Here is a 24,286-nt window from a genome sequence, read left to right on the forward strand (position 1 = left end):
ATCCACCCACCTCCCTGCTTCACTTTTCTCCCTGCTACATCAATGCTGCTCTATCTTTGACTTACATGTTAACTCTTTCCCCCAATGAAATGTAAGCTCCATGAGGGCAGAGACTTTTGTTTGCTTTACTCATGCTAACATATCCAGCATCAAAACATATACCTTAGTGCCTAAGACATACTCAAACCTCAAGCATTTGAATAAAGGAATTTCAAAAACAATACTGGGGGGGAGGGGCACAGAATAAAATGATTCTATCCTAGTTAAAGACTTAGCAGTCTTAACTTTAAAATTAAGTTACATTATATAAGAATACTTTCACATATGGCAGTAGCATAAAGCAAGAAAATGCTGCATGCAGTGTAGTGCTTGCCTTCTGGAGATGGAAGAGGAAGAGGTGGTCAGGGTAAGACATACAGCCAAAGGTAGTGGCAACATTCCATTTCTTAAGTTAGTTAGTCGGTACATAGTTGCTGGTTTTAACATGTAGTACCTACACATGCCACTATATACTCTCTGAATATATGATCACATTAAAAATTAAAATAAAAAAGTAGATTAGAGCAGGACAGGCCAAATCCAGCCCACCATCTGTTTTGTTTGTGAGGTCCTGGTTTTCAAAATAGTTTTATTATTTTTCCATTGACCTTTAATTAAGAAACAATATCATATTCATTTGAAATGTACAACTTGGTTATTTGGTATTTATATATTCCACTTTGTTTTTGTAAATAAAGTTTTACAGGAAGACAGTCATCATTTTTGTTGTTGTTTAGGGTGGTTTTTTGGGGGGGGGTTTGGAGGGGAAGAGAGAGAGATGGGGGAAGAGGGGACAGAGGGAGAGAATCTTAAGTAGGCTCCACACAGCACAGAGACTGATCTCACAACCCTGAGATCATGACCTGAGCTGAAAGCAAGAGTTGGACGCTTAACCCACTGGGCCACCTGGGCGCCCCAATAGCCACCTTCACTTGTTTAGATTTTGTCCGTGGCTGCTTTCATATCACAATGACAGAGCTGAGTAGTTAAGAGATCACACAGCCTGCAAAGCCTAACATATTTACTAACCGCCCCTCTACAGAAAAGTGTTGTCCAGGGACACCTAGGTGGCACAGTCATGATATCAGGGTCCTGAGATTGAGCCCTGGTCAGGCTCACTGCTCAGCTGCTTCCTTTTCCTCTGCCACTCACCCGCCACCCAGCTCATGCTTTCTCTCTCTCTCAAAGTCTTAAAAAAAAAATTTAAAAAAAAAGTATTATCTGGTTATAACACGGAATCTGTAAAGAAATTAAGTGCAAAATAAAAAAGATCCAATTATCTGTTAAAATGCATTGATCCCTCAAAGCATATATGATTTTCTTCAAGAGCACAGTACACTGAAAAATATGGTTCTATGTAACATAGGAGATTCTAAAGCAAATAGTTACCTTTATAATGTCATAAGTGCCAGAAACAGAAATTTTAAAGACTGTTTTAGAAAGCAAAATGCAAAACTTCAAATTTATGATCTCTACTCTCATCAAAGTAAGAAAATACCACATTTACCTAAGTAAAGCATATATAACATTATCCAAATTTAGAAAGAAAAAACACTAATTCCATAACCTCTAATATATAATATAAACACTACCTCCCCCCCCTCTCTCTATATATATACACACACACAACTCCTCTCTCTCCCTCTCTCTCTACACACACACACACACACACACACACACACACAATATATAAAAACACTAATTTTGTAACCTCTCTTAACCTGTATCATCATCACACAGGACCTCCCCAGAGCCACTAGTCAGACCTCAAAGTTCTCTAAGATCTCTCAATATTCCATTTCACTTCTTTAGCACCTTATATTAGTCATTTCTGTACTTATTTCTATTGTTATTAGGAAGAAGACTGATAACAGTAATAATATCAATAAAACTACTGCTGTGCTAGACATTGTGCTAATCAGTTTAACTAATTTATTTTTAAAGATTTTATTTATTTGACAGAGAGAGGGAGAGAGAAAGAGAGAACGCACGCGCATGACCAAGAGGAGAAGCAGATGGAGGAGAAGCAGGCTCCCAAACAAGCAAGGAGCCCCACATGGGGTTCCATGCCAGGACCCTGGGATCATGACCTGAGCCAAAAGTAGACGCTTCACCAACTGAGCCACCCAGGTGCCCATAATCAGTTTACATTTAATATTCATGTCACAGATAAGGAAACTAAATGAACAAAGATGTCATCTAAAATTAGGATTACAAAGCTGGAAGACTGTGAGAATCAGAAGTCAAAGCCCGTTATTTTAGATCCTTATGTACTCTTGACCTTCACAATATATTCTGAACTGGGGAAGGAGAACAGTATTAATCTGTGAAAACTCCTTTAGTTTAAAATACTATGCACCTATCATAGGTACCAAATACACAGTCGTTGAATCCATGTAAGGGTGTAATAAATCAAGGATGAGAGGTCCATATTAGAAAGAGCATTTTTTAATCAAAAGGGGCAGGGTCTTGCTTGCAGGCAACAGAATCAGATGATTCGTGCACAATGTCCAGAGGCAATAGAAACCCTGTGTGTCTCCAGGTCAAGAAAAGAAAACTGGAGACACTATCCCCTCATCTGCTACGACAGAAAACTGACAAGTACTACCACCAAAAGGAAACAACTCACAAGTTAAGCATTTATTCTCAACTCTAGTGAGATCCAGTTGTGATGTCACTCTTGAAGCAAATCACACTAGAAATTGCACTCTAGGGGGGGCCACCAAAACCCTAAGGAATCACCCAGGAACTGAAATTTGTCAGCTGCCTACAGGTCCCTTCTCCAGCATGGCCTGCATTTTTCTCTAGGAATCAATGACCTCTAATGTCTGTTCCAGCTCCAAAATCATGACTCTCAAGAAAGGAAGCCCCAAATAGCCAATCAAGTCAGTACTTTTCAATATTCCTCCTGCCACTGCCCCCATCCATGGACCAAAAGCCCAGATCTTACCAAGGTCCAGCCAATGTCTATGGACTACAGGCCACCACAGAACACGCCTCAGTGGGTAGTCACACCCCTGCCTTACTTGCCCTGACTGGGGCCTCAGGGTGCCTTGGCTGTTCACACAAGCTTTCCTTTTTCCTCTTGCGAAAGCACATCTCTGACACCAGCACTGTTGTTCATATTTATATCCAGGTAGGGGAACTCAAGGCTCCAACCAGCAATCCAAATAGCCTTCTCCAAGTCTAATTCAACACCCAGTCAGACTCCTATTCCTGTAGCCTTTTTGTTCTTCTAATGTTCCAAAGTAACAATCTTTAATTCATCTTTCTTGTAGGTCACCAGATTTCATGGCAGTCAGCCTCTGGGTTACACAGACCATTCCAAGTCAATATATATTCCCACTGCAAGAAATTTTGGAACAAATACAACCCTATTTTTCTCCAAAGTCACCAAAAAGTACAAAAGCAGAGCTTCTTTATATCAGTAAAAAGATGTTCAGGCCCTATCAAACTTTGTTTGTATAAACTCACAGTTCACTGTGTTGTCCTCTCTAATACTTATAAAACAAGTCAATGCTAGCCAGCTGTAAGCGACAAGTGGTAAAACACCTCTGCTCAGAGTAAACTCAGATCTTTGCCAAGTCTGTGACATGAAAATATCCCCAATTAGGTGAGAAGCCTTTCAACTACTGCCAAAATTCCCTTTCCCCTCCTTTTTTAAAAAAGAGAGCGTGATAGAGCAAACACGGGGGGGGGGGGGGAATGGAGAGGGAGAAGCAGACTCTTCACTAACCAGTGGGGCTCGATCCCATGACCCTGGGATCATGACCTGAGCCAAAGGCAGACGCTTAGCCAACTGAGCCACCCAGGTGACCTGGTTCCCTTTCCTTTGACCTGCTTCTTCGCTAGCTGATCTACCTGATGTCAGTGCATCATCATTCAAACCCTGAAATAAACTGAGTATTGATTCGACTAGTAACTATCTCCTCTCTCCAAGTAAATAAAAATAAATGGGAAGGGAGAGTGGAAGAAAAGGGGTTTCTGTGGCAACTAAATCTAAGCCAAAGTCAAAAGACCACAAAAACAAATCTCCAGTCAACCTAGGTCCAACTGCAGCAGGAAAAAAACCCATTCCCACTGGTGGCACAATCAACCTCAAGGATGCTTAAGAAACATGGCATGAATCTACAGCAAACCTCCGATCGGTATGGAACCTGTCAGTGTTTCCGGTATGACTGACTTACAGCCAACATCTGTGGAGCAAAAAACAATACAGCCCAATCCTATTTGTCATTATAAAACAGCTTCACCAGCACAGGAACAATGGGATTGCTTTCTAATTTACACCAAACCAAGGAGGCAAGTCAAAGTAACCACTTAGTAAATATAAGAAACAAAGGTGTAACTACTTTATTATTTGGCAAGAGACTTCAGGCAAACTCAACCTGCAAAGGAACAAACCTCCCAGGCCAGTAGAGCCTCCCTGAGGAGCCCACTTACACCATGTACAATTCTAACAAGCTTTGTTACCTGGCCTCCCAGCCAAAACTGCATCCCTTTCCTAATTGCTACCTTTCCCTCTAAACTGCAAGTCCTTAAGTGCCTGTTCATGAGTGAATCCCTAATACAGTTCCTGGCAAAGTAAGGATTCAATCACTATATTTGCTGATCAAATAAATGAGGATTAGAAGAAGTTGGTAGGGGAGGGGTCGCTTGTCATTCTCAACAACAGCCATAGGGGATCCCTGGGTGGCGCAGGGGTTTAGCACCTGCCTTTGGCCCAGGGCGTGATCCTGGAGACCCGGGATCGAGTCCCACGTCGGGCTCCCGGTGCATGGAGCCTGCTTCTCCCTCTGCCTATGTCTCTGCCTCTCTCTCTCACTGTGTGCCTATCATAAATAAATAAAAAATAAAGTTGTCAACAACAGCCATAAGCTGAATTTCAGGATGAAAGATTAGAAAGGCCTCCACGATTGTCTCCCTTTTATATATTCAGATACTAACATTCCAGTTGCTGAAAATTTGTATAGTTTTAATAGTTTTTAAACTAATATTCTTCCATTCAATAAACCAGACGATCTAAATTGTAAGTATGTGTGAGAAAAGGACATCTGCCTTCCTACTACTGCACCTCATCCCTCTCCGTCCGTCGCCCCCTCCAGAAGGAAAAAACACTCACCCATTTGGGCCAGAGTCCAGGGCCCAGAGGAGCCCCTTTTACTAGCAAGCAAGGGTCTGCGTTAAACGTGAAGCATGAAGTATGCCTCTCTCGCCTTCAAAAGTCAAAACTGGCAAACAGATCCTGGGCTAACTCTCTGGAAATAGGTCTTCATTACAAAAGAAAAAAAAGATAATGATGAAGCTGGCATCTAAAAACAGAACTGACAGCTAGCTGACTGGATGAGAGCACAGGATATAAAACTCAAAAATCACGGTATAAAGTTATTACGCGTAAGAGCAAACAACCCTATGGGGATCCCTGGGGGGCGCAGCGGTTTGGCGCCTGCCTTTGGCCCAGGGCGCGATCCTGGAGACCCGGGATCGAGCCTGCTTCTCCCTCTGCCTGTGTCTCTGCCTATCTCTCTCTCTCTCTCTCTGTGTGTGTGACTGTCATAAATAAATAAAAATTAAAAAAAAAAAAAGAGCAAACAACCCTAAACACCCAAGAGTGCTAAGTTTCAGCACAATATGGTAATGTATTTTCATGAGATAAAAGCAAAAAAGTTTCTAAATTATATCAAGCAATCAATTCATTTAAAATTTCTTTCAAAGGTCAGTCTTTAGGCACCTGAAAACAACATGTATACTGTCTCTCCCTACTACTAAGTAATCTCCAAGGCAGGATCTAGGGACCACAGAGACCGAGCTCACAGATCACCTGAAGGATTCCCTGACCCACAAGTAGTCACTAATATCTGTGGTCTTGCAGAGCAGTTCCAAAACCTAGCTATACTTCAGTTATTACCTGGGGACCTTCCGAAAAATATATTCTCAATACCACCAAAAATTTCCAGAAGTGGAGCCCATCATCCATGGTCTTAAAAATGTTCCAAATGATTCTAATGCAAGCCAGCCTACCCTCTATCTAGAACAGGGCTCCTCAGTTTCTGCACTATTAATATTTGGGGCTGGATAATTTTATGTTTCGGTGCTATCCTGTGCATTATAGGATGTCCAGCAGCATCCCTGGTCTCTACCCAAGTTGCACATTGCCCATCCCCACAGGTATGACAGGCAAAAATGTCTCCAGACATTGCCAAATGTTTCTTTGGGGGCAAATCATCCCTGAATTAGTTAACATCTATCTACAGTAAATTTAAAAAGCCAATTACTTGACATTCTTTAAAGAAGAAATAAGAAAGCTGCTTAGGGGATCCCTGGGTGGCTCAGCGGTTTAGTGCCTGCGTTTGGCCCAGGGCACAATCCTGGAGTCCCGGGCTCGAGTCCCACATTGGGCTCCCGGCATGGAGCCTGCTTCTCCCTCCTCCGGTGTCCCTGTGTCTCTGCCCCCCTCTCTCTCTCTCTCTCTCTGTCTATAATAAATAAATAAATCTTAAAAAAAAAAAAGAAAGAAAGAAAGAAAGAAAGAAAGCTGCTTAAAGCTAAGAGCCCAGGCCTATTTCTTCAGTCCACCTGACCTAAGTAACTAACAAACTACTCTGCCCACATGGGGACTCAGATCTTGACTTATGAAGACCAAACCACAACTTCTTGTGCTTTTTATGAAATAAACTAAACGCTGAGTTTTAGGTGAGCAGATGATTAGAACTTCATTGTTACTAGCATTTATTCTTCTTAGGAGTACTAAAACATTGCAAAATTTTAAACCAATATACACTCATGCTGCCTCTCATATATCCAAAATATAAAACCGCAAGACACAAGTTCACGACAGTAACAAACTAAATACTGATCCTGACAAATACTGTTTTAAGGAAGAGATTCTTGCAACTAACTGCAATTCCAATACAAACTGGGGGGCGGGGACTTTTGTCTGCTATAAGCACATTACTTTTATACCAAATTGATGCAAAAATTATCTTAAAGAAGCAAATCTCATGTCAAACCTTTTTTTTTTTTTTAAGATTTTATTTATTCACGAGAGACACAGAGAGGCAGAGACATGAACAGAGAAGCAGGCTTCCTATGGGGAGCCTGATGTGGGACTCGATCCCAGGATCCCGGGATCACGACCTTAGTCAAAGGCAGACTCTCAACCACTGAGCCACCCAGATGTCCCACAAATCTTAATCTTATTACCATTCGTTTTCTGTCCAGCTATGGTCTGATTTTCATATTCTCAAGTACTTAATTCAAACTTGTAAGTTTTTGCATTGTCTTGCTACACTTCACATAAAAACTATAGTTTTCTAATCCAAAACAATCTTCTTCGTGTTCTTAAGTTATACCAGCAAGATGCTCACTTCTACTTAGAACTGCCTAAAAACATTTCCCCAGTGCAAATAAAGCAAGCCAGATCCCAAGCAATAATACCAAAGGACCGGCAAGCATGGTTTTGAGTACCAGGAAAAAGAACATAGGGAATTTGAAGACTGAGTATTACGTGTAACTTGAGTGAACGGCATTTTGTTAGATACTGCAGAACTCCATAATCAGACACACTGAAAGGCAAAACAGCTTCCAAAGCATCCATGCAGGACAACAGTTATCTCCCAAACTGGTTTCACTGAAGTATATGTCAATGCACAGCAACCTTTCAAACCTCAATAACCCAGAGATACACTGAGAAATCTTGGAGTTGATATGGGGACCAATCACACTCAAGACCTAGTATCCCAAGGACAGAATCTAACCCAAGCTTTTGATGGGCTTTTCTTTATTTAACCTCTTAGAGGAAACATCCTAAGGCACCACCACTCATTTACTGCTCCCAGAAACATGTTATTTAATGAATCTTCAACCACCCCTCTTCTGAAAAAAATTAAAATAACTTCCAGTTCACTTTCTCAGCAGAACTAATGTTAAATACACAGAGCTGGGACACCTGGGCGGCTCAGTGGTTTGGCACCTGCCTTCGGCCCAGGGCGTGATCCTGGGAGTCCCAAGATCACATCCCACGTCGGGCTCCCTGCATGGAGCCCTTGCTTCTCCCTCTGCCTGTGTCTCTGCCTCTCTCTGTCTCTCTTTCATAAATAAATAAATAAATAAATAAATAAAATCTTTAAATAAACAAATACACAGAGCTTTCCGAAGATAGTCACCAAGTCACAAACACTCATCTAACTTCCAAATACTAAACATTTAAAAACCAAAGTTCAAGCAGTAATAGCCACTAATTGTACTAAGCTGATCCTACAGGCCAGACCCCGTTTGTAGCCCATTTACTCCCAACACACTTACGAGACTGACACTATTACTATTATTGTCACATTACAGGGAACGCAGAGAGGTGGAGGCACTTGTCCAAGGTCACAGGGCTAGAAAGTGGTGAAGCCAAGACCTGAGTCCGGGAAAGCCTAACTTCGCAGTAAAGAAAGCGGAAACACCAGCACCTCTTAGGAGACATTTATTCCCGTGGCTGGAAATCCAGTGTCCCTTTCCCCACTTGCTGCTGCCTACCTGCCACATGACCTTGAGGACATAAATCAAAGTAAACTTCACAGGGTTACAAAGTGCAACAACATCCACGTTAACAAGGGCCGTGGGGACGAAAGGAAACCACCACCAAGTGCCCCTCCCATAAAAGCAAAACATAAACAAAGCTCCAGCCGACCCAGAGAAAACGTTAAGAAACGATAGGAAGCTGAGGCTGAGACGTCGGGACACAGGGTAACAGCCATGGGCTCATCTCGTGCACCTACAACCCACAGTGCAGGCTGCGAGGACAGCACGCCGCGCGCGGAGGAAAGCCCTCCGAGTTCACCACGGATGGGCTTCTTTAAGAGGAGGTGCTTCCAGCCGCGCGGAGGACCACCCCCCTCGCTCATATTCGCCAGGGAGGCGTCCGTGACCAGGTCTACATTCGAGTCACAACACCGGAGTTAAAAGCCCCGCTCGGAAGGCTGCGGAAACACTCCGGGCTGGGCTCCGCGTGTGCCGAGGGCTCTGCGGCGGAAGAGCAGAGCCCCACAGAACTTGTTCCACGCAGCACGGAGTCCAACAATGGCCTGCGCCAGTCTGCTGCGAGCGGCCGCCTCAACTTGACACGCTCCCGGGCCCGCGCCCAGAGAAGTTGTCCCGGGCGGGCGGCCGGGCGGGCGGGCGGCGGGGCCGCAGAGGGGCCGGGCCGGGCCGGGTGAGGGGCGCGCCCCGCCCGCCGCCGCCGCCGCCGCCGCCGCCGCCGCCGCCGCCGCCGCCGCCGCCGCGCAAGGCCGCGGACGTCAACCCGGGCGCAAAGTTCGCTGCCGGCCCGCGGCCCGCCCCGGCGCGCGGCCCGGCGAGGCCCCCCGCGCCCCGCGGCGGGCGGGCAGGCGGCTGACAGACGCGGGCGGGGACGGGCCGGGGAGCCCGGGCGCCGCACCTCCCCGGCCGCCGAGCGGCGAATTCCGGGGGGGAGGGGAGGGGGCCGGGACGCTCCCTCCCCGCGCCTCCGAGGCCGGGCGGACTGGCCTCGCCGCCGCCGCCCGCGCGCCGCGCGCCCCACGCACCCCGCGCCGCAGCCCGCTCCGCCGCCCCCCCACCCCCATTACCTGGAGGTGCCCGCGACCCGCCGCTAGTTGCGCTCAGGCGGGAAACGCGCTCACCGACACCATCAGCGAAGCGCCCAAAATGGCGGACGTATCAAGCAGGCCTTGAGTTCCCCCCGCCCTCCCTCCGGCCGCCTCGCAGCCAATCGCTGCCCAGTCTCCGCCCCCAGACCCGCGCTCATTGGCCTTCCTCTCCCGCCCCCTGCATCCTATTGGGTCGCCCCGCGGCCCGGTTGCGCCCACTCCGATTGGCTCCTGGGCCCCGTCAGTCAAATGTGAGGGAGCATTCTTTTCCCATGGACTTGACGGATCCGGAACCTCTAGGACCCCGGAGTCTGGAGAAACAAATCAGAAACCCGGAGAAACCTGGCTGGGTCCCCCTAACGCCGTAGCAACAGCAGGGCCTCCGCTTGACGGATGTTTCGGGCCACCAATCCGATAGCCAACGCTGTTTAAAACTCGGTGGAGCCAAACCAATCCTGGCCGCGGAGCTGGGAGCAGCGAGAGGACCAATGGGGCGGCGAGGCCGGCGGGCGGGCGGATCGGCGGGCCCGGAGGAGACCCGTGATGACGTGAGCCACAAGGCGTTCCGGCGGCGGGGACCGCCCGACCTGGGGAATTAGCTCAAATGGTAGAGCGCTCGCTTAGCATGTGAGAGGTAGCGGGATCGATGCCCGCATTCTCCACGGTTGAATTTTACAGAAGAAGTAGGGGGGTACGTCTGTCCTGGTCCCCTTCCCACAAAGTGGTGGTCTTGTTCGGAGTTGAGGTCAAGGTGAAGGACGGGTGAGATCACCCCTGGGGCCCAGGTGAGGGGCCCGCGCCCCCAGTTGTGCCTGCATCCCCTGGAGGGAAACTGGCAGGCCGGGCGACCCCTTCCTTTTGTCTTACGGAAGGATTTACACTGGAGCCTCTTCCGAAATGCTCTCCCGGGCTCCCCATCCTGTGCGCGGGCTCCCCGGGGCGGGGGACGGGGGAGGGGAGGAGAGGGGCCAGGACCGAGAAGAAGAGCCTGCCTTGGCCCATCCTGGGCACTTTCCAATGACCTGTCTGGCTTCTAAATAGATGCGAGGCGCTGTCCCGAGGCGCTGTCCCGAGTCCCGAGTAAATCGACGGGAGGGCGGAAGGTGGCGGCAGGGCTGAGAAGCCCAGGCCAGGTGAGGGTCCGGCGGAGCCCAAACGGAGCTGGGCAGCACGCAGTATCGCACACCCGCGAGTGCGCATGCGCTAGGGGAGGCGTGCGCTGCCCGCTGGGCAGCCCTCCCGGGAGCAGCTGCTCAGTGCCCAGCCTGCGCGGGCGCGTGGGGAGCAGAGGGTCCTGGCTCTGACGGGCGGACACTCCATGTGAGTAACAGGGCGCAGAGTGGTGGGGGCCCCTCCTGAGCAGGTGGCATTTCAACCCACCAACAGGAAAGACAGAGCCATGGGCTCCTGGGTCCAGGTGGCAGGGAGAGAGACCAGAGACCCTGAAGCCGGGCGTTGGAGAGGCAGGTGAGGAGGTAGGGTTGTGGTGAGAGAGGGACATGGCAGGGACTGGAGGTGGCAGAGGTGGCTGCATGGTACAGGGCCTTGGGGACAGTGCCACCATGCCAAGGAGAAACCAACACTCCTCAATGCCCAGACTTCACTTAGGCACCAGGCCTGGAGTCATAATGGGGGCTCCATGCAGGGAGGTTGGTGGTCTCCCAATCTTTGGGGCAGCTCATTCTAGTGGTGCTGGCTCGGTCAGGGATGGCCACTCAAGCTCAAGGAAGGCAAGGCATGGGGATCCCTGGGTGGCGCAGCGGTTTAGCGCCTGCCTTTGGCCCAGGGCGCGATCCTGTAGACCCGGGATGGAATCCCACGTCGGGCTCCCGGTGCATGGAGCCTGCTTCTCCCTCTGTCTGTGTCTCTGCCTCTCTCTCTCTCTCTGTGACTATCATAAATAAAAATTAAAAAAAAAAAAAAAGGAAGGCAAGGCATGGTTACTGTGGAACGTCCCCAAGCTGCATCCTGAAAAAAGTGACATAACTTGGCCACTGGGGGTAGGGAGGGCAGGACCAGTGGAGTTGGCCACCAGATTGCTCTCCAGATGCTCAGCATCTTTCTGCACCCATACCTTCATCCTTTGCATCACCCCCAGCTGGCCCGAGCTCCCTCCATCTCACAGGCTTAGGCTCTCTGAGTCCCCATGCCAAACAGCAGGGAGAATGAAACCTAATGGAGCTGAGTTCACCCCACTGCCTGGGAAGCTGGGCCTCTGGTACAAACATGCCCCTCCCCCAGCTCACTCCCTCAGCAGAGCCTGAGGCAGACTCTCTAGAAAGACTTTGTGGCTGGTAGCTCCAGGACAGTACAGTACTATCATCTCCATTTTACAGATTGGTTAACAGAAACCCAGGAAGCATTCAGACACCAGGTGTGGCCCATATCAGCTGAGTAAGCTTGGCTGGGTGATCTGACCTCTCGGACTCTCCAGTTCTTATCTGTAAAGTACCGCTAATACTGACTCACCTGTGTCCGTGAGTGCTGAAGGGTGCTGGACCTCTAGGAAGGTAGCAGCCAAGGGCAGATGTTATTGCATTGATCCTGCTGCTCAGAGCCTCTAGGGGAAGGCCACTGGGCTCATGAGGAACATACACGGTCAAGATTGAAACCAGTTCAGGAGGTGTGCTGGCGCAGAGGGTTTGAGAAAGAACGAATGCACAGATAGCCTGGGCAGGGGAACCGCCATGCCTGGTGGAGAGAACTGCAGAAGGTGGGAACAGAATGTCCATTGGTCAGATGATCCGGTGGGGGTGACCCAGGTCTGGGGGAGGAGAGTGGGAGGGAACTCACAGAGGCATTGGAGGATAAGCCAAGTAACTTCGGGTTTGTGCTCAGAGACAGAAGGCAAGGAAAACCTTCTGAGCAAGAAGGGGCATGTTTAGGACTGGCCACAGGTTAGAAAGGACAGATTAGAGCAAGGGCAGCAGAGGTGTGCTACTGGAATAGCGCAGGGCCAGAGGGGCAGGCCCCAGGAACTAGACCTAGGAGCATGGGAGTGGCTGCAGGACACCCCTGGACAGGGGCTGGTGTCTGAGAAGGAGGCTGGGCGAGGGCTGGGACCTGCCGTCCAGAGAGCCTGCGGAGAGCCCAGCCACACACAGAGATCCCTTCACTCATTCATCATCAGAGAACTTGCCAGTACGTGCTTCAGGCTCTTCCATCCCAGACTCTGAGGAGGGTCACAGGGACATGTGCACTATAATTACATGAAATAATGTAGTACCTCGCCCAACTTAAGTGGGCCCCAAAAGTCTCCAATTATGATGAGCTAACCTAACTGGAAGGGTTGAAGTCCAGGAGGACTTCCTGGAGGAAGAGGAGGCATCTGAACTCAGCCTGTCCCTTGAGGGCCATAGGGAGTCATTGACAGGCTTTAAGTAGGAGAGTGACTTTGAACCTTTGCATTGGCCTCAGCATCCATCTAAACTTCAAAAAAAATTATGTGAATACATTCAAACCTATTCAACAGTAGAGAGAAAAGTTTATGGTTTAATTTTTAATGTTTAAAATTTCACTCCACCTGGACTTAAAAAAATTATGTGAATATGTTCAGACTTATTCAACAGTAGAGAGAAAAAAATAATGAATGCCCACATCTAACTATTGCCCCCTAATTTTGGGAACAGACACAGAGCTGCCAAATTTTAATTCTAGCAAGTAATGATTTTATTTTTAAAAAAAAATTTTAAGTAGTGATTTAAAAAAAACAAAACACTTCATACTATTGCCATGATTTCATAAAAGAAAGGACATTTTAACACATACATACCCTCAGAAAAAGGCTTTAAATTGAATAAGTTCAATTTAGAGAAACTGACTCCCCATTACCTTTCCTATTGACATGTCCCCAGGGCTCAGACCTGGTCTGAGGGCTAGAGTGAGGCCACCCTGACAGAGGTGAGCAGTGCCGGGCCAGGTCACCTGTGCAGCCTGGAGTGGGCAGGGCTGGGTAGGGGGCTCTCGTGGGTAGGAAAGGTCAGTCCATTTTAATGTTGTAAATTTAGTTGTTCCGTTTCCCTTATTTTTCTTCAATGTGTTAAGATTCAATCTAGGTTGTGGAGGAAGTGAGTATCTTGCTTCCTACCGAGGACCGAGGACCGTGTGACCCAAGGGTTAATAGAAAGGGGAGCCACTAGTGTTGCTAATGATCAAGGCTTCTGGCTTATAGAAGAGGAGAGGGCATCTGGGGAGAGAGAGAGAGAGGGAGATGTACTCAAAGGGATGAGCCAGCAGGGGCGGGGGTCCCCCTAGTGGGAAGCCTCCCTGGTAAGCTGAGGCTGAGGTCCAGTAAGGGGAGCCCATTGATGTGAGGAGTCAGCCTTAAGTGGCTCTCAAGAAAGAACCCTGCAGGAGCCAAGTGCCACCCAACTCCCCCCACCCCCAGGTGTCTCAGGGTCAGAGCCTTCCACACCTGCCACATCTGTGCTCCCCAACGTCCGACCTGGCAGTGGATATGACCAAGATCTGGCCACATGGATTTTGTTCAAGCGCCCACGGCAGCTGGAGACCCAAGGGGGCTGCTGGGCCCAGGCCAGAGAGGATCTTCACACTAATATTCTGGATGAGGGTTGGGGGGCTGAGTGCAGCAAGTGCTAGGGCCAGTGGAGTAGTGGGACCCCTGCAGGACTCAGAGACAGGCGACAGGGAGTTAGTGGATGTCACTGCAGAGGTGAGGGGATTTGGAGGGAAGGTGGAAGCCCTTGAGCAGTGCCCAATTGTCAGTACTAAATTATTGTGTAAAGGAATGATTGAACAAATGAGTGGGAAAAAATCCTGGCTTTACTGTTTTCCCTTAAACCTTGGCTTCCTCAACTACAAGCTGGGGCCACAATCTACCTATCTGAGCTGTTGTGAAGTTTAAATGAATCAAAGCAGGTTCATTTCACTCCATTAAGACACAGCTCAGATATTGCCTCCTCTAGGAAGTCCTCCTGGCCCTCCCATCTGAATAGGATATTCTCTCTGGGCCCCAGGATATCTCAGCGCAGAGCTCTCCCCTCAGCTTTGGAAACTGTCTGTAGCACCCTCAAGAGAGGCCCACATCTGACTCATCTCTGGGTCCCCCAGCATGCGGTTTAAGTACAGGGCTCTGCACATAGTGGGTGCTTAATGAAGGCTGACAGGTTCACTTAGAAGGTAGTAGTGGCCAGCAGGTCGGCCCCCATTCCTCCTCGCTGACCTCATGGCAGGAACGGGTCCGGCAGAGTGGCCTCTAGAAACATGCCCGGGATGCTGGGGGGAGGGCTAAAAGAGCAGGTCTCAACTCCCCTGAGCCCAGGCAGGCTATCACCAGGGGGTGGCAGCCCAGGCCACCCTTCACCCTTGCCTGATTCCCAGCTGGCCTAGGAGAACACATGAATGAAAGGGCAGGAGCGTGGGAGGGTGCCCTGGTGGACTCCCACAATGCAGCTCCTGCTTTGGAGTCAGCCAAGCCTCCCACCCCATCTGCCCGGGCTGAGATTAGTGCTTCCAATTAGCACCTCAGGGCTTGTGACCCAACCTGGAAGAACCCCGAGTGCTTGGGAGGCCCCAAACCCCTGCAAGCAGCTCTCTGGGGGCAGGGGACCCCACCTCAGGCCTGAGAGCTCTGGGTGCACCCTCTAGCTCTGCTGGTCCTTAGCGGTGTGACCTTGGGTGAGCATGTCACCTCCCTGAGCTTGAACAGGTCACAGGTTCCATTTACTAAGGAAGTGCTACTTGCCAGGCCCTTACTGGGTAAGGCTCCTCTCTTGATAGGCATTATCTCAGGGAAGCGTACGACAGTCCTGAGGGTGGGTGACAGCGCCTTCCTTAACAGAAGCGGCCAGCTGGTGAAGTGGATAAGTTGTGAAGCTGGCCTTCCCCGGGCAAATCCGATGCCTCCTGTCGCAAAGGGTCCTGTAGTGTAGGTCCCCACCAGGACCGGACCTCCTGCACAAGCTGTTGCTTGCACTAATGGCAGGTCACCTCATCCTCTTGTCTCTTGCAGCAGCACCAGCAAGTGCACCAGCCCCCAGCACTACCAATGCTAACCATGACCTCAGGGGACTCCTGGGCAATCAGGGAGCGGGGGAGGCAGCTCCCCAAAAGTCTCAGGAAACCAGGCCTGGCAGGCTTACGTGCCTGATGTCCCCAGCTATGTCCCCTGGTCGAGCAGTCTTGGGAGCCCCGAGGGCCACCACCTGTCCCATCCTGCCTCCCCAGCACCGGGGCCCCAGGATCTGAGTGTTCTGGGGTTTCCCCATCCTGGAGCCTGTTACCTCCGCATTCCAGGCTGTGGGGTTGGCCAAGGGTCCCATCTCCCGTCCTGCTGGGAAGCCCTTCTTCCAGATCTCCATGCTGATTCCTGAGTGGAGTATGTGCCCGGCACCAGAAGTAGTGGTTCTTCTCTGACCTCCCCACAACATTCTGGTTGGGGTTTGGCCCTTCCGGCCTGGCACCAAGGGAACAGCCAGGCTTCCTCATGACTCATGACTTGCTGACTTCTCCATCTCCTGAAGGCTGGAGACACCCCCTGGGCAGGGAACAGGCCTTATCTCTTGGCCTCCTCCAGTACCACCCCAGTAGGTACAGCGCAGGCCTGGGGCAGTGTTTACTGACTGTGCCTCTGTGAGGACCCGGCTCTACAGGGCCTGTCTGCTGGCAAGTCTGCTGGAAAGGACAGGGCGGCAACTGGGGAGGCAGGAGGGCTGGGAGCTTCCCACCCCACCCTGGGTGAATGCAGCCTGGAAGCCTCATCCCCAGGGCTCCACACGGACGACAGGGCTGGGAGGGATCCCTTGGTCCCGTCTCCACGGACTGCAGAAGCCTGGGCTGGCCACACACAGAGGTCAGGTGGTAGCAGACACCGCCAAGGACCAGCCCAAAGCCCAGGTACGTAATCTGTCGAGCCCAGTGCAAAATGAAAATGCAGGGCCTCTTCCTTAAAAACGATTTAGAATTCTGGGATGGCGACAGTGGCACACAAAGCAAGGTGCAGGGGCCCTTCAGTACTGCATGACTCAGGCACCAGCCTGCACGCCTCTGCCTTGGGGTTCAGCCTATCCCGAGGGAGCCTTATGGAGACACGGTGCTCAGAAGGACGCTTGCACAACCCTGACAGCTGCCCAGGGGAGGGGCAGAGGTCAGGATGCACTCTGGGAGAGCACTCAGTTCAAAAACACACATGGCACAAAAGAATGGCAGTGACGTTTAAAAAAAATTAAGTTTATAAATATTTTCTCCACTGTACAAAGTTTTCCCAGCCCTGCCCACCCCATCACGGTTCACATTTCTCATGTTTTTAAAATCCCAACTCTATTTATTTTTTTTAAATCATAAAATATATTTTTTTCTTTGTTCATATTTAAAACTATTTACAAGGGCACAGAGAGGCCAGGGTGGCCCGGCAGGGGTCAGGATGAGTCCGTGCAGGGGGACGGAGGGGGAGGGAAGAGATGGAAGTAGCTCCTCTCGGTGGCCGGCGAAGGGGGGCAACTGTCCTCTGCAGACAGGTACTGGCTGTGGGGCGTGGGCGGTGGCGGGTAGGGGTCTGAGTCTGAGTTCAAATCCAGGTAGTACTTGCTGGCCTTCCAACGGGTGGCGCTGTAGTCGCTGTCGCACACATCCGTGCTGCAGGGCGTCGTTGGGGGTGCCACGCCTCGGATGATGTAGGGCCTGAAGGAGACAGAGGGATCCAGTGGGGTCTGGGCTCAGAGAACAGCCCTGGGGGCCCCTCGATCATGTGGCCTCCCTGAGCCACACGTCCCCCCCTCTAATGCGGGCAGGCCTGTACCCCCGCTCCAGGGCTGCAAGCCCCAGCCCTGGCAGGGACCTCAACCCTAGGTCAAGGGTGCCTTCAGGGCCAACACAGCCTCCAGAGCCTACCTGGTTGGCCTTGGGCAACAAACTTAACTCCTCTGGGTTTCAGTCTCTCCGTGGTCAAATGAGGAGGAGAAAAAGAGCACCCCATTCAGTAGAGGGCTGTGGGGGCACCAAAGTACTCAGCGGTTGAGCATCTGCCTTTGGCTCAGGTCATGATCCCAGGGTCCTGGGATCCAGTCCCACATCAGGCTCCCCATGGGGAGCCTGCTTCTCCCTCTGCCGAGGTCTCTGCCTCTCTCTGCCTCTCGTGAATAAATAAACAAAATCTTAAAAAAAAAAAAAAAAAAAGTGGGGGGAGCTTGTGAAGGTTGGATGAGATTCTGCACAGGAAGTGGAAGACACAGTGTAGGACACCAGAAAGCGCTGGACACCTGCTCCCCATGTCATCATCACTATAAATATCAGAGACCGATGGGCCTGAAGAGTCCCCTACCAAATTAAGACAATCCAACCCAGGAGATGCCTCGCAGATGTCCCCTGCGCCCTAAGGTTCTATGTGGGGCAGCCGCTTGGCCTGAGCTGGGGGGGGCAAGGTGTGTTCAAGAGCCCCAGTGGGCTCACAGAGGGTCAGGAGGTGTAGCCAGCACCTCGGAGACAGCCAGGGGCACCTGGTGCTGAGAAAGAGTAGCAGGAGGATGTGCCTCACGGGACCCTAGGGAGGGGGGCAGGAAGGGGCCCTGACACACAGAGGGAGGGAAGAGTTGGCCCCCAAATTGGACATAATGAGTAGAGTAGGGGGTAGACCAGTAACTGAGGAGATCTGGGGACGCACTGGGACGCTGACACACTGGGAGGACCAGTTCAGGTCCTTGACTAGGGCAGCACCCAGTAACACCCAGTAACACTGGGTGCCTCTCCTCTTCAGGCCCCAGAGTTCCTGAGATGGCCACCAGATGGCGGGAGGCACCATGCTCTAAGGCTCCTCTGCGGGACACCTGGTGGCTCAGCAGTTGAGCATTGCTTTGCTCGGGGCCTGATCCTGGAGTTCAGGAATCAAGTCCCACGTTGGGCTCCCTGCATGGAGCCTGCTTCTCCCTCTGCCTGTGTCTCTGCCTCTCTCTGTATCTCTCATGAATGAATAAATAAAATCTTAAAAAAAAAAAAAAAAAAGGTTCCTCTGCACCAGGCAACTCTAGGGAGGAAGAAGAGGAGGAGTAGGAGAAGAGGACGGGGAGAAGGGGGAGGAGGAGGAAGAGGAAGGGCCTCCACTCCCAAGATCCGCCTCCACTGGCCCCTTCAGGTAGCTCCCTTGGGGTGAGGGGTCCTGTGCACCTCTGCAGTAGGCCCTGTAGGCTGAAACCACTGGGTTGAACGTCATCTCAGGCCCTGACCTGGCTTCTGGACACAAGCCAGGACACCCAGATCCCTCTTCTCAACATTCTCAAGTGCCCCCTCCTGACCCAGGGAGGTGGGGAATGTGACCCAAACACAGACAACCTGGGGCCCTGAGCAGACCTGTGGGTTTCCCTGTAGTGGGTGGAAGAGGGGATCATCCATTCAAGGGCTCACCGTGGCAGGTGCCACAACTGCACTCAGGTGATTTGGATTTGATCGTCATGGGATGGAGGCAGCAGCGGCATCACTACTGGGGTCCTGTGGCTAGATTCAGACACAAACCTTCGCCCCTGTGCATTAGCCTCCCTGGGCAGTGGGGCCAGCCGTGCCACAGTGGGAATCCCTTGGTGGCACCATTCCAGCCATGCCTGCCTGGATATGTCCCGACTCACAAAACACCCCCAGAGATGCTTCTAGATTCTAGAGCCTGCTCAGAAAATGTGATTTGATCGGTTTCTGTACTCAACAGGCAGGCCAGGTAGGGTCTGAGGGGCCAGGAGAGCCTACCAGAACCCTGGACCTCTCTGCCAGGGTCTCTCACCCAGGATATGGGGACAGGGCCCCTCCTCTACCATAGGCTTGTGTGGAGGCCCAGACGGCCACGGGTGGGGAGGGCCAGAGCAGGGACTTCATACCTGTAGGGTCTCGCAGTGGTGGGAATGTTTGAAGAGTAGAACACATCCACGTTGTACAAGGAGGGGTCTGTGGCGGGGGATGGCGGCGGGTTCAGGATCTGAGGAGAGCCAAGTAAGGGTGATGTGGCCTGATGGAGCAGCGCGCTCCTCGCGGCCCCCTGAGCAGGCGGGTAGATGGGCACAGGCCTACTGGGCTAGGCAGGCTCCACATTGCGGGTACAGCTCTGGGTCAGGGGTGGTGACACTTGGAAAGTGGACAGGAATCCACAGCTGTCACATCACCCCTGGAGGTCATCACAGTGAGAGGCAGGGTGCCTATGGCCCAAGTACCTGCCCTGCAGACTGGTGGGGACCCCCAGGCCCAAACCCAGATGCTCAACCCGACTCGGAGGGGTCCCCAGGTGCCTGCACCAGTCCCTTGCACTGGCCCCCACACTGGGCAGCGGGAAATGTCTCCCCAGCCCTGGGGTGTCTCGCGGTGCCAGGGGGCACCTCGCAAGGGTCCTCTGGGACATCTCCAACTCCCCTCTTAGACCACTACACCCCCCTCTCTCCCCACATGGTGCGAAGACCAATTCCTACAAGACATTCCTTATTCCCAACACCAACGGGGCTCCACATTCCGGCTGGAATCCTGACCACGTACAAGGGTCGCCAAGCTGAGGGAGGGACCCCAGCCATGCTGCTGGCCCCCACAGCACCTTTCTCAGGGGAGGTACTGCCCCAAACTGTGCTAATGAATACACAAGCTCACCAGGTAAATGCATCCTCCAGAGCTGGGCGGCCCACAAGTGGCCCCACAGAGGGATAGAGGCCTAGGCCCCGGTGACCCGCCCAGGTCTGCATCTCCGCCCACAGCCGCCACTCACGACACTACCAGGCAGCTGCGTATGAGTCCCGATCCATCACTTCCCACTGTACCATGCCCCCTGGTGACACGCAGATAGTAACTTGTAAGAAGCGCCCTCTGGGAACTGTCAAGGGTTCCATTGCTTATTCTGGGGAGGGTTCTCTTCAGCCCAAATAGCCAGCCAGAGGATTCCTCAGGACTTGACCCCAAAGTTGGGAGGGCACGATACAGAGGGGGTGTCATTCAGAAGGGGAGCAGAAACCAGGCAGGGAAGCCCAGCAGGAAGGGCCTCCTATAACTGCCCCCACACCCTTGGGGTCCTGTTTCCTCTTCTGCCCAAGAATCTAACTGGATCTGCTTTCCTTTGACCTCTACCCCCCAGGGGAGCTTTGAGATCCTGAATCCCTTCCTCTGCTGCCAGTCAGGGCCATGGCCCCCAGTGCACTGTTTGGCAGCTCTTCCCAAATTCCATGGGGTGGAAGTTCATGACAGCGCCTCCTTCTGGTTGGGTTACTGTCACATGTGGCAAATGCGTTTGCCAGCTGGGAGTCTCACAGGTGCTCAGAAAAACCAGCTTTTGGGACACTTGGGTGGCTCAGTGGTTGAGCATTTGCCTTTGGCTTGGGACATGATCATAGGGTTCTGGGATCGAGTTCTGCATCAGGCTCCCAGCATGGAGCCTGCTTCTTCCTCTGCCTGTATCTCAAATAAATAAATAAATAAATAAATAAATAAATAAATAAATAACTTTTTTTTTTTTTTTTTTAAAGCCAGCTTTTACTTACTGTTAGCAAAAAGCAGAGCTTGGGGAGAAGCTATCATTGCCTTCAGATGCTATCGTTTGGGTTTCAAAACATACATATGAAACTACTCTGTACAATACCCTAATGGTGGAGTCGTGTCACTGTGCACCTGTCCGAACCCACAGAATGTACCTGTCCGAACCCACAGAATGTACAATACCACCAATGAACCATATAGAAACTGTGGAGTTTGCGTGATTATGATGTGTCCATGCGGGCTTGTCCATGACTAACTTACTCTGGTGCAGAGTGATGACATTGAGCAAGCTGTCCACGTGGGGGGCAGGAAGCATGTGGGAAATCTCTGTACCTTCCTCTTAATTTTGCTGTGAACCTAAAATTGCTCTTAAAAAACGGTCTTAGGGGTGTCTGGGTGGCTCAGTTGGTTAAGCATCTGCCTTGGGTTCAGGTCATAATCTCACAGTCCAGAGATCAAGCCCCGCATCAGGCTCTCTGCTCTGTGGGGAGCCTGCTTCTCCCTCTCTCTCTGCCTGCTGCTCCACCTTCTTGTACTCTCTGTGTCAAATAAATAAACAAAATCTTTTTTAAAAAGTCTTAAAAAAGCACCTATGTAAAACTTGTAAAATATGAATAGAGCTAAAGAATATCCCACCAATTCCCTACTACTTATGTTGTGCTATTGCCATAGACTGAACATGTCCCCCAAAAGTCCTATGTTGAATCCCAGCCCCCAGTACAATAGTATTAGGAGGCAGGGCCTCAGAGAAGTGATTCAGTCATGAGAACGGAGTCCACACGACCCAGGCCAGTGCCTGGATAACAGAGCTCATGAAGCTCCCTCACCCCATTCTGCCCTGTGAGGAGGATGAAGCCATCTGGGAAGCAAGAACTGGGCCCCCACAAGACACCAAATCTGTCAGTGCCCTGATTGTGGACTTCTCAGCACCCAAAACTGTGGAGAACAGTTGTTGAGGCCACCTAGTCTATGGTACCTTTGTCAGAACAGCACAAGAGGACCAAAACATTACCTTTGGGGGAGTCTGGGTGAAGGGTAGATGAGCTAGATGAGCTCTCTCTGTATTCTTACAACTACATGTGAATTTACAATGATCTCAAGATAAAAAGTAAAAAAAAAAAAAAAAAAAAAGACTCTCTTGGCTGGGAAAACAAAGTCCAGACTCTTGTATACTTACTTGTTTACAGACTATCTGGGAGGACACACAAGAAACTTGCCATAGGGGGATCCCTGGGTGGCCCAGCGGTTTAGCACTGGCCTTTGGCCCAGGGCGTGATCCTGGAATTCTGGGATCAAGTCCCACATCAGGCTCCCCACAAGGAGCCTGCTTCTCCCCCTGCCTATGTCTCTGCCTCTCTCTCTCTCTCTTTCTCTGTGTCTCTCATGAATAAATAAATAAAATCTTAAAAAAAAGAAAAAAAAAAAAAGAGGGCAGCCCCTGTGGGTCAGCAGTTTAGCGCTGCCTTCAGCCCGGGGCGTGATCCTGGAGACCCGGGAGTCCCACGTCATCCCACGTCAGGCTCCCTGCACGGAGCCTGCTTTTCCCTCTGCCTGTGTCTCTGCCTCTCTCTCCTCTGTGTCTCTCATGAATAAATAAATAAATAATCTTAAGAAAGAAAGAAGAAAAGAAAAGAAAAGAAAAGAAAAGAAAAGAAAAGAAAAGAAAAGAAAAGAAAAGAAAAGAAAAAAAGAAAAGAAAAGAAAAAAGAAAAGAAAAGAAACTAACTCGCCACAGGATATGCCTCTGGTAGGTGGGGGTTCTTGCTCAGGATGAGGAGGTGACGGTCTTTTTGCTGTATATTCTATTGTACCTTTTGAATTTTGTACCATGAGCATATATTACTGATGTGAAATAATGCAGTTAATTTGAAAACAGCTAGCTTCACGCAGGGCTTTTTTTTTGGGGCGGGGGGGAGATGAAAATGTTCTAAAACGGTGGTGAAGGTTGCACAAATCCATAAATATACTAACCACCACCAATTTCTCCCCTTTACGCGGGTGAATTGTATGGTATGTAAGTTTATCTCAACAAAGCTTTTTTTTTAAAAAATAGCTGTCTGGTAAGAGTTATCCTCTGGCTGCTAAGAAGACCCCCCCAGCTCCCAGCAGAGCCAGGGGACAGAGAAGCCAGGGGACCGAGCCTCCTGGTGTCTGCATGGGGCGGTCCCAGGGGCTGTCCTGGAGTGGGCTCGGCCTTTCATGATTGCTGGTATTTCTAGCTGGTCATATAGCACATGTGAGAGTCAGGGGATGACAGCAGCAGAGAGGACCAGAGGGATGGTGGGGAGTAGTGTAAACTCTAGGCTTGCGGCTCCTCACTTTGGCTGCCCCTAGACACAGCCCAGACGTATAGCCTCCAGGAGGCGCGGTTCTCAACAGCCAGAGCCGAGACAGAGATTCTTGCTGCTCCCTTCCTCCGGGGGCTGCCAGTGTCAGATGTGGTAAGGAGGGGAGACCGGATAAAATTTTAAAAAGGGGGGGGGGGCGGGGGACGCCTGGGTGGCTCAGTGGTTTGGTGCCTGCCTTTGGCCCGGGGTGTGATCCTGGAGTCCCGGGATTGGGTCCCACGTCGGGCTCCCTGCATGGAGCCTGCTTCTGTCTCTGCCTCTCTCTGTCTCTCATGAATAAATAAATAAAATTAAATTAAAAAAAAAAAAAAGGAGGGGAGAGTGGGACATGGAAGACACCAGGAAGGCAGAAACACCAGTTCTGGCAGGGGCAGCTTCCTGGAGACCCCAGAGAAAGCACAGGAGGCCACATTCACCTTAGAAGGGCAAATGTGGCAGGAAGTCAGGTCTTTAAGGATTAAAAAGTATAGAACTACATAAAGTCAGACCCTGATGTTTGTCTACATAGATTGACTCTCGTGAATCAAGTTCCCTGGGGCTGTACTCTTGTAAATGTCCCTCCCAGCCAGCCTCAGGAGAGGTCCCCTGGCAGGATCCTGGGGATGGGGGCGGGGACACTGGGGGATTTAGTGTTTCACCCTCTGTATGGTCATTTCTCTATAGCATGTGGCCAGGCCAGGTCCTCACCCTACGTGGGCTCCTTGGAGTATTTCAGCCACAAAAGTCACCCGTGAGTGTCAATCCTTTGGAAAACAATCCAGGTACTTCCTGGGACCCAGTAGGGCCCTGGGAGGGAAAATAGGATGCTTGTGGCAGAGACCCTAAGGAGAGGTCACATAA

General features: G+C 50.9%; 2 protein-coding genes across 13 annotated transcripts in view; both read right to left on the reverse strand.

Annotated features, from left to right (window-relative positions):
- Nucleotides 1-9,768, reverse strand: part of PPP6R3 (protein phosphatase 6 regulatory subunit 3) — a 144,441-nt gene extending 134,673 nt beyond the window's left edge. For all 11 annotated transcript variants that reach the window (XM_041722543.1, XM_041722542.1, XM_041722539.1 and 8 more), the window contains exon 1: nt 9,633-9,768. The gene's annotated coding sequence lies outside the window, so the exon portion shown is untranslated. The remainder of the gene's footprint in view (nt 1-9,632) is intronic.
- A 7,166-nt stretch (nt 9,769-16,934) lies between these two features.
- LRP5 (LDL receptor related protein 5) overlaps nt 16,935-24,286 on the reverse strand; it is a 108,973-nt gene continuing 101,621 nt past the window's right edge. For both annotated transcript variants that reach the window (XM_041773934.1, XM_041773933.1), the window contains exons 22-23: nt 19,469-19,566; nt 16,935-17,291 (exon numbers count right to left, since the gene is read on the reverse strand). In XM_041773934.1, coding sequence (XP_041629868.1) covers nt 17,030-17,291; nt 19,469-19,566 — 360 coding nt within the window. In that variant the 3' untranslated portion in view covers nt 16,935-17,029. The remainder of the gene's footprint in view (nt 17,292-19,468; nt 19,567-24,286) is intronic.

Source organism: Vulpes lagopus, chromosome 11 (genome assembly GCF_018345385.1).
Source record: "Vulpes lagopus strain Blue_001 chromosome 11, ASM1834538v1, whole genome shotgun sequence".
NCBI classification, from domain to species: Eukaryota; Metazoa; Chordata; class Mammalia; order Carnivora; family Canidae; genus Vulpes; species Vulpes lagopus.